The 10767-nt window shown below is 41.9% G+C and overlaps 1 protein-coding gene across 1 annotated transcript; it reads right to left on the bottom strand.

Moving 5' to 3' along the window:
• Nucleotides 1-1464: 1464 nt before the first annotated feature.
• stmn2b (stathmin 2b) lies at nt 1465-9562 on the bottom strand. The gene is made up of 5 exons (XM_079653038.1): nt 9394-9562; nt 3597-3692; nt 3309-3481; nt 2586-2777; nt 1465-1900 (listed from the first exon to the last, which is right to left on the bottom strand). Exons 1-5 carry the CDS (start codon nt 9410-9412, stop codon nt 1841-1843), a joined length of 540 nt encoding a protein of 179 aa, XP_079509164.1. The 5' UTR covers nt 9413-9562; the 3' UTR covers nt 1465-1840.
• Nucleotides 9563-10767: the final 1205 nt, after the last annotated feature.

Here is a 10767-nt window from a genome sequence, read left to right as displayed (position 1 = left end):
ATAATTATGATCAAGAAACCAAATGACTCTTTCTGAATGCTAACCTTGAAACAGTAATTGACCGTATCTGAAAGAAGTCACACCCAAAGCCAGTTTCATTCACTGAACCCCAAATCTTTATTAACCACTGCTTGCTCACAAAGATATACGTGGAAAGGGGGGAAACACACAAATGGACAGAGGAGAGAAAGAGAGAGAGAGAGAGAGAGGCAGGTAGGATAGTCTCTGTCTGTGATGTTGTTCTTGTTACACACTGTTACGGTGTTGGTTTATACTTCACCGGGTCATTATCACATGGCACAAACAATCTGTTATCCACCCGCCCTTTCTGCACTACACACACACTCACACACATCTATGGGCCTACCGTGCGTGTGTGACCGTCATTCCAATACTTAGTAATACACTCATGTACACCTTTACAGATGGCAATACTGTGTTCATTTATCATAGTTGCAGCTATACCTGTTATGGCTTTTATATCTTTCTTGTGCCGACCTTTCGGTGGCGTTTACAGTGTCTTGGAGTGATATGCAATGATTCCAGTAGGCGTGGAAGATGTTGGCACTACTCTAGTCTCTATGAAAGGGAGAAAGGTGGAATTTATTTGTAATTTCTCCGATTTAAGATTCACAGTCTGGTGAAGGTTTTTTTTGCACTCCGGCTGTCTTTGAGTGCACTTTATCCTCAGTTGTGTTGTATAGAACAGTAACAAGTGATTGAAATGTGAATGCAAGCTTTTTTTCTGAGGAATAGAAGAGGCCCGCCATTGGTCAGGGATGTTACGTGAGCTTTCCGGCGCCAGATGGACAGAATTTAGCAAGCTCCTCTTGAGCTCTGTGCTATGATTGGCTAAATGCCTGCCCATGTGGAGAGCGTGTGAGTGAGTGCTTCTACAGTATGTACTGTATGTGGAGAGATGAAGAGGTTGCAGACGGAGGGAAGGAGGATGAGGATGGGCTCATTAAATGCTATAGTGTTCTCCTGTGGTACTTTACCATCTACCTCACAGGAGTGGATGAGCAGCGACGGCTTGCAGTCCCCATAGAGAGCAAACTGTCTCCTTTCCTTCTGCCTACTTTCCCTGCACATGTCCCCTCACTAATTGGGACATTGGCTTAAACTTGATGGAAAATCACTCGGACCAAACAGATCCAATTTTGTTTCCAAATCTGCAGGGTCAAATGAGTAAGTGCCCATTTAGAGGGACGAGGAAACGGAGCCAGTATACAGGCCTTGTGAGGACGCAACCAGTCGCAGCAAACATCAGCTAGCTGGCAAACTCACAACAAACACCTACGTCTGAAATGATTTTCAGGCTGAAATGATTTTCAGGCTGAAATGAAGAAAAAACAACAACATGTCAATGAACAAATTATTACATCCATATATAAGCAGGGAGAGAAACTTATATAGAAAAAATGGCACACTGCAATCAATACTTTTGCTGCTTGTATCTTACTGTATATAACAAAAAAAGAAGTATTTACAAAAACCAATACCCACTGTCATTTGTCAATTAGATTTTTTTTTTTCTCATTTGAAAATGGAGCAAAAACATTCTTTTTGGGAAGAGTGGGTTGGAGACACACATTTTTCTTGTTTTTCCGAAATTCTTTACGCTTTTTTTGTTTTTTACCCCGAACCCCATTTCAACTTCCCACTGTCTCGGGTTGGCGTCTCAGGCGGTGGTAGTTTCATAATTTGTATGGGGGGGTATGGCAGAGGGGTGGAGTAGGTGGGAATATGTGGGACAAGGTTGGGAGAGGGGTGTTCCTCAGGATTGGGGGTGGTGGTGTTGGGGACGGGTTTGGAGGTGGGACGTAGAACCTGGGGCTTTTCACGCTGTCACTTCTTCTCTCAACTCCTTGTTCCTGCGCACCTCCTGAGCATGTCTCTCCTAGAAAGAAAAACACAGATTGAAGGTGTCATGTTTGTCTCTGCCTCAGGGCCTTTCCTGACATTTTATTCCTGCACACTTCACCATTTCATTTCTTCAACCTTTAAGACATTTTATTCCTTTATTCTGCCTCCTGTCCTGCTTTCTCCCGCTCATTTACTGTATGTTTTTATCTCCTACCTTCCAAGCATAGGACTCAATCATTGTCCAACCTAAGTCTTCCCTAAAATATTCTCAATTTACTGAGGTCGTCTTGTTTCCAACCGCACGTCTTTCTTTTAATTCTCCTGTCAAGTTTGATAAATGTTCCTCCACCAGATGCTTCTTGCCTAGTTTAGCCATTTGAATCCCGTTGTAACTGTCAACTATCTTTGTGCTAAAGTATAGCTTGTGATGCCACAGTGACTTTCTGATGACTGCTTTTGATTAAACCTTTTTTTTGTTTTAAACTTGCAAGATCATTGTTGCTAGTCAAATATGAGTTGAAATCAGAACGAAGGAACTTATTATTAGCTTATGTTTTCTATTAATACAAGTCACTGAAAAAAATAATATCATTGGACATTTAAATGAAGTCCTAAATTCTTTCTTTATTGGTGTCTGGCCAGTTGCTTCTCTGGGGAAGAGGTAACTTGGTTTTATGGCCTCAGTATCTTTTAAATAGTGGCTGGTTAATGCTTCTCACCTTCTCCTGCAGGCGATCCATTATGGCAGCCATGTAAGCCTGCCGGTTCTCCTCGATTTGCTCCATCTTCACCTGGAGCTTCTCTTCGGCCATGCGGCTGAAGTTGCTGTTCTCCTCCATGGCCTTCATCAGCACGTCGCGCTCGTGTTCACGCTTCTCAGCCAAGGCCTGCAGGACCTGCGCCTCCTGGGACTGAAAGGAAAAATAAGCAAAGAGCAGCAAAATAAATTAGTCAGAGAGCAGGGGTTGATAGAAACAGTGATTTACTGAAAACCACTCGTTGATTTTTTTGTTAAAAGGTAAGCATGAGTCAGAGCTGCTGAAACTAATCAGACTCACAAATTTATGCTAGGCATGAAAATGTCTAGAGATAAGATAATGTATTCCTTTTTTCCTGTCATCCCTTTAAATAAAAATAATATGCTGTTTGAACCACAGTATTGGACATCTGGTCTACATTTTTTAAAATTGTGTCATTGATTGGATGATTGATCTGTTTGTGGGTTGCTGGATTTGTCAGCTACTTGTATTGACCGTATTCACATTCAAATCAATCAGATGCAGGAATTAGCCGGTGTCAGATTCGAGTTTTCATGTCAGTTTTGCCGGTATTGTGGTTAAAAATCTTCCTTTTAATCTTCTTACAGCTTTCTGTGGCTTTTATTAAAGCAGAGTGAAAGGTGGCAGCTGGGTGCAAAAGATAATGATTGGAAACACTCTTACTTTCCTCCGATCCTCAGCTGCCTCCAGTTTCTTCTGGATGTCCTCCAGGGATATGTCCCTCTTTGGGGGTGTGGTGATGCAGTGGGCATTATCAGACACGGGGGAGGTCGGCTTCAGGATGATCTCAAAGGACTGGCCTGAGGCTCGCTTGTTAATGGGCTTGATGTCCAAGTCTACATGTGTGTAACAAAAAAGAAAGACAGACGATTAAAATAAAACTTCAGAGCCTCTGGATGACTTGTTATTGAAGCATGTTATATACAAATGAGATCAAATACATTCACGTACCTTCAAAATCCCCCATGAGGTTTTTGCGAGTCTCGGGGTACAGACAGGAGCAGATGAGTGAGAAGACTGAGATCTCCTTCATCTTCTCTTTGTAAGCTGCGGAGGAAAAATATTTAAACATAACTGTGTGTATGTAAACTGAGCTCACTGCAGAAAAACATGATCTAAATATCATTAACCTACTAACATACAAAAAGATGAAACATCATTAACCCACTTCTTCTCCACAGGAGGTTCCTCATGTAAATATCCAGATTTTTGGAGGAATAAATATTCATCGAGTTCTCCAAAAAGGGAACCCCTTCAAAGGGGGTCTTGAGGAGCTGAGCTGCTCTGGGCTTTGGGGCATTTTGGCCTTTGTTTTCACAGCAGGATGGATGTGTCCTCACTTGGCCTAATTTCCCCAACAGCCAAGATGCTGCTCTCCCCATAGGATTCTCCACACATCATTAGCTATGCATTTCATTTTGGTCTATTATTTATTAACATTGTCAGACCAACGCCCTATTGCGTCTCAGGCGTTCTGTAGCTAACACTAAAACATATTGTGCCTTTTGGAGTATTTACCAAGCAAATAATCCAGGATTTAGGATAGATGTTAGGATCTTCTTTTGGTTGTTTCTTGTCTACACTCTCTGTGGCTTTTCTTAGCAGCATACACAGCAATTTGACTCTCTACCCCTGATCCATTTATAGTCCAAAAAGTTAATAACACTGAGGCAAAGCTGGCATCAAATCAAATTGTTGTATTTGGCAACCTGCGCCCTTCTCAGTAGGAGGGGCAAAGTGCTACAAAGGGCAGACGGTGAAAAAGCAGCGAAGAAAGGAACAACCAACCTTGTCTAACCTTGATTTTATTCCTGTATTTTTGGCATCTACTACTTTGTAATTTGAGCCCAGAGTTCAGCAGCAGTCCCTACAGGGAGAACGGCAAAAATATCTACGTCGCACTGCAGCTTGTGTGACATTCTGCTTTTGCACATAGCTGCTGTGTTCTGTAAAGGTACACTGCCTCATGGCGGTGATTTGCATGCAGACTGTCACATTATGGAATGATCCATCACCCAGAGCACAGCCTGCAGGGCTGAAGTGTGCCACAGTGATTTATGATCTGCAAAGACTTAAATGAGATCTACTGTAAAAAATATTCTCCATAGGGGGGGTGTGGTGTACAGTCTGATTAAACCAAATCTCCTTTCTCACTCGTTCCCTGCTCACTCTCTCCTCCTCTTCTCTCTTTGTCTCACTTTCTGCCCTGCAGACTGGCAGACGCCACAGTAATGCGATCAACTCTCAGATGTAGCTCTCACTACTCTCTGATGGCCTTGTTAACCCCTTCCCTGAGGAGGAAATGTGGGAGGGTGGGATGGGTTAAAACAAAACTGAGGGATAGTGGAAGGAAGAGAGGGGTTGAGTGGGAATGGAGATAAAAGTGGAGTTTGGTAAAGAAACAGAAAATAGCAAGATTGCTGGCGGATAACGATGGAAAAAATATCTAGCTTTTGGGGTGGGGCTTCACCGCCAGTGTAACATATTTCTAATATAAACCAGAATCACAGACAGGAGGATTAAAACCAGAAAGGAGGAAACTCCCAGTGGGATTTGCAACCGCCTTCGAGTTCCCCCAGGACAGCCTAATGGCAGCCACCTCAGGTGGATGGCACTTAAATGTGTAATTAGTGGACCACACCATTTCTGCTGACAAAATGGGGGAACAGAGCTTTTGGAGGGTTGTCACAGGCTCATTAGTGTCGTGTATATGTCAAGACCCAGCAGCCATTTTCCTGCCACAAACAACCTCACCTGACAGCTGAAGAGTCAAACAGTTAACAATTCAGTGGAGCAGGTAATTTGGGTTGAGTGCTCATGGAGCAGAACAGCAGTGTTCAGCGGTTGCCAAGTTCTAGCAGAGGCCTTTTCTGTGTTCAATTATGTTTTCATCTAGAATTAGATTTCTAATCTAATTGATTAATCCGTTAATTCAGTCTTGACTAATTGGTTAATTGTTGAGTCGATAGTATTAGAAAAAACTCCTAAAATCCCCTACACATTTTCCCAGAGCTCATATGAATGTCTGGTTTTGGAAACAGCAAATCTTCACATTTCAGGAACCAACACCATTAAATGTTTACTTGACTAAGGATTCATATTTTTTCGAAATAGTTGGCAATTAATTTTCTGACAATCTACTGATCTGATTAATTGACATAGATTGCAGCAGTATATTATGTATATTCCTGGTGATTAAGCTTTTATGACTGTGTGAGAGCTCATTTAACTTATTGGAAGATAAGCATGCACTGTAAAATAATACAGCTCTCTAACCCAGAGTGTGGAAGATTTATTTTTATATCCCTAATCAAAAATATATGAGATCCTCTATTGTGCAAAAATATGAAATTGCCTCAGTATTTCTCCTGAGAGAAAAATGTATTTTCCTTCTATAACCGTTGTAGTAATAAGCTCATTCCCAGCGGATCAGGCACATACAAATTACAATGATCCTACATGACATTCCACTGCAGGAAGTGAGCAAACACCGGTGTCTTTTCAAACATAACGACTGATTACAGACATGCTGGGTCAGAAATGTCAATCTGAGATGTGACCAAATAATTTCAGACCACCATGACACCGCTTAATGCTTCTCCTCCACTACAGACATGTGCTTTTAACTAGTCAGTTCTGCATCCTTTCAAAGAGCTCCTCCTGTCCCGACCACAGACACGCAGCCAGCAAACGCACTTCCTCTTCCAATCCATCAGCCAAAGAGCGCAGGTCATCAATATCTAACTCTACCTCCTCCCCCGCAAGCATCCCTCTTCCCCAGCACCTTCTGCATCCCCAAGCCTCCGTTTCCTCTGTCGCTGATGTATTCTCCCTCTCAAACCCAATTTCCTCTTTCTCACTCTCTCTTTGCCTCCACTCTGCACATCTCCTGGGAGCTTCAAAACTGCGTAGCAGAAAACCACCACACCTCTATTTGGTATCTTTATTTCTCTCTTTCTCCCCACCCTCTTCTTCTGCTAAATACCCAACCCCATCTATAAAAAATGGAACAGGCAATAGAGGCACTTTGAGCAAAAAGGCAGAAGTGAAAAATGTAGAAAAGATAATATTGACAAGGCTTTGAGCAGCAAACTGCAGCTCTGTGTTTCACAGCGTTTACTGCCTTCCTGGGTCCTACTATGAGCTGGCAGCAGTATAGACTCTGTATCTGTGTTCAGCAAATACAGGCCCTTAACAGCTGTGCCACCCGACAGCTATATAATCACACAATTATGAAGGTATTACCACAGCGAAATTGGCCATAAAATGAAACAATATGGCACCCAGATGATCAGGGCCAGGTCCAGTCATTCGATGCAGGGATGGGCTGGGGCAAATGTTCCCTAAACCCCACCCAGTGTCCTTCCAAGGAGATCATTGTTACATGCGTAGGGCCGCAACTAAGGATCATTTTCAATGCATTGATTATCTTATTGGTTTATAAAATGTCTGATATTTGCACTTATAGTTTCCTAAAGCCCAGGGTGATGTCTTAGAACATCTTGTTTTGTCTGACTATCAAAACTCAACAAATATTCTGTTCATTGGACACAAAACCAAAAAGCAGCACATTTTCATTCAAATGATTTTTTTTCCAAAGCACTTCATAGCAAGGTGCCTATAACATTCCTGCTAAACAATTTATTGATTGTTGAACCAATCCTTTAATCTCCAGCTCAGTTAATTGAAAGTGCGTACAATAGCTGTGTGAAACATCCAGAATCTGCTGTTTAAAACACCTGAAGATCTATATTTGCCAAACTAGGTTCCAGATGTCACAAGTGATGAGAACATTACTTGGTATGCCACCGTCACTGGATTGATATCACCTCTTCCTCAGACTCGTTTTAAAGAGCAATGGTCATCTGGACCAGTAATCGGAGTCAGTGCGCTGCATTGATCGATGGGACTCAGCGATAAATCAGCATGAATGATATGTCCAGGAGCCTTTTGAGTTTTATGCACGAGGGGCCATAATGACATTTGTGATGCAGATGTTAAGTAGAGAAATGTAGCTTGATTTGGACAAGACTAGTTTCTTGAAATTGATGGTGCAAGAGGCTGAGAAGCTTGTGTCTCTGTACACAAAGGAATTGATTTTTAGGGACCAGCTGAAGGACCACACCTTATTGGGTGTGACAAGTGTACGTGATAAGGATCAGGAAGTGCTCAGGGGCCTTAATGCACATGGGAGTGGTTCTGACCGTGAGTTTGTTTCTGGGATAGTCGATACATGTAGTTACATCCTCAGGAATTAAATGAAATTCCCATAAACAAAGGTGTACTCGTCCTGCCTTTAGTCCTTAATTTAATGATGTGTATTGCCCCTTAGGTGTTTTTGCTCCTGTTTCAGAAGTGTGAAAAAGTAGATAAAAAATACCAAAGTGATTCTAAAAATATTAAGCACTGCTGTGTTTCTTTATAGCCGACATGAACTCGACGACCTGCCGGTGCTGACTGGCAGGTTGACTGCTCTCCCCCTGAGTGTCTGTGCTCCTGCCCATCCCATTCTGTCTGTCCACGCCTGAAATCATGGAGGAGAGAAGGGGAGACAGAGGAGGCAGAGGAGGAGTAGGAGGAGGAGAGGGGAATAAATATACCAGTCAGGGTTTACTTGCCCCTCAGCGCAGACACCATGCAGGACCCTTTACCGCTGTCTGTCTGCATACCCCTCCATTCATCACACGCCTAGTCAACCATAAAACAAACAGTCCATCCCCTAGACTGGCGAGCACATCGCACTTTTCATACACAGCCCTTGAAGCAAGCACACTTTCCTTAATGTCAGATGAGATTTTAGTCTTCTATTTGATGAAGCCTGCAGGTCCCATCCAGTGTTTATAGGGCCTGTGAAGTGATGTGTTCAAATAATATCCTCCACATAAATAAAAAATATATCAAGCCTTGATGTGGAAAGGAGGGCCTTCCATCTGACATAATATTCAATCACATTTTATTTCTAGCAAATACACTCACATACTACTGAAGCCTCAGTGATATTACAAGAATTGAACATAAAAGGCCATAATGTAACCCTCCTAATAGGATTAGGGTCTGATATTCTTGAGATGACATTCATTTTCATCGCCAGTCGTAAATTCTTCCCTCGACTGCAAAGCAATTCTGGAAAAAGGATGCTCTTTTCTCTATCATTCATGCCTTTAGCGGTCACAAAATTGGTTGAGCCGGCTTTATACTACAGAACATAGCATGGCCCAGTTTTTGTAAAAAGAAGATTTGCCACGGTGAGATATTTCACACCCTGGAGAGAGCTTTGAAGGGACCGGAGATGTTGGGTGGGGTCGCTGCATTATGCTGCTGCGCGGCTCTGAGTCAGGTGCGGCAGGCAGGCATCGACAAAATGCTGCTGTGTGTGGGAAATAAAAATCGCCTTTCTTGTCTTGATATGGATTCATTTACTGTTATTCGCTTGTTTTAGAGTGAATTAGAAAAATGCGTCACTGATACGAAACATTGAATCCAAACTAGCTCATATTGATCGGCACTCATTTTGATAAAGGATAAAGTAATAGGCACAAACGTGACTCTTAATACACAGATTGATAAAAGAGAAAAACGATTATTTCATTTTGCAACTTCATTTAAAAGGAGTGACTTGCAAAGGAGTTTTGGCCGCTCCCTATAATCATGCCTCTGCATCCTTTTGTGCCATGGGTGTCGCCACAGCATCAGCACCCTCAAACCTGCGAATATGCTCTTATTCTAGGAAAAAATGTCAGAAACTCACCGATTGCAGTCTTAGCCATTTCTGTAGGTTGGTGGTGCCTTGGGCGAGTCGACCGGAGGAGAGTGCGTCGGTTGTTGGATGCGGTATCTCGGTGTGAAGGGACTGCTGGTAAGGCACTGAGTCAGCAAAGAGAGGGACTGCCGGTGCGCCTGGTGGTCTGTTAGGAGCTGCGTCAAGTCGGCGGGCAATAACTAAAACTAAACCGGAAATGAGTAGAAGAAGCTTTCAAAATAAAAGACTTGAAACCCACACCATCATTGAATATGGATTGACAGTTTCCTGTCGATAATATGAACATATAATGATTTCAATCTTAGGCAATTAGTCAATTCATAGACCATTATATCTTAATGTGCAGCTATTTCATCATCATTTCCGTTTTTAGGCAAAAATGAAAAACGATTTCCTCGTTTCATCTATGTGAGAAATTGATATTTTGTATGTCACCGTAACTGACAAATGGAATCAAATGTTGGTTTCAGATGTAATGTGTTGCAAGGGGGCATGTGGGGAGGAGCAAACAGTCTGTATTTTACTAGCACCTTTTAAGTATTATATATATAGAGAGCTATTTAAACGTAGGCTAGTTTTATTTAGCTTTGATATCCTTCAAGATACATTCTATCTTTGCACATGCGCATTTCCAGCTCGATTGCCAATGAAATAGCACTTTTTTGTTTTGTAGTAGGCCTACAATAATAAAGCTGACCAACAAATTGTGATTCAAACATGAGGTCTACATTAAAATGCGACATATCTTAACATGCTTTATTTTGAAATTCTCAACAGGAACTGTCAACATATAATCTGATTGGCTTGACACTGGGTCAGTCATGAGCGTTTATGTGCCACCTAGAGCATATTAGCTACCATACTCCCTTGACGCGCCCCTCCTAGCCAAAGGCCTGACAAATCCAATGTCCCATTGAAATGGAGAGTGCAGGTCCTCAGCAGTGTGGGTGTTTCCCTCTTTGTTTCTGTGGTGATGGGCAGATCAGCTAAAAGCTCTGTCCATTGTGCTAAAAGATAAAAATAAAAAAAAATGCGACTTTTCACATTAAGATTTAATCACACATTGTTTATTTTAAAACATGTTCATTTATATTTGATGTGAGGCTTTGCAAAGTGGTGCAAATCAAGAGAATCAGGTTGGTACAGAATTACAGTTTTAATATGTAATGACACATACAGCCTAAATCTTATATAATCCATGCAAACTGCAAAATCATACCAATTTTTATCTAAATGCAGATCACACTAACGATCAAATCGTAACCTACCAAATAAATGGGTGAAATCTTGAAAACATGTCACTAGGTGGCAGCAAATCTCAGGTTATATGAGCCAGAGGAATGCATGGCTCTATGGAAAAAA

The sequence above is a fragment of the Notothenia rossii genome (genome assembly GCF_949606895.1).
Source record: "Notothenia rossii genome assembly, chromosome: 10".
Classification (NCBI taxonomy): Eukaryota; Metazoa; Chordata; class Actinopteri; order Perciformes; family Nototheniidae; genus Notothenia; species Notothenia rossii.
Note: the sequence above shows the minus strand (reverse complement) of the source record. Positions and strands in the feature narration are given on the sequence as shown.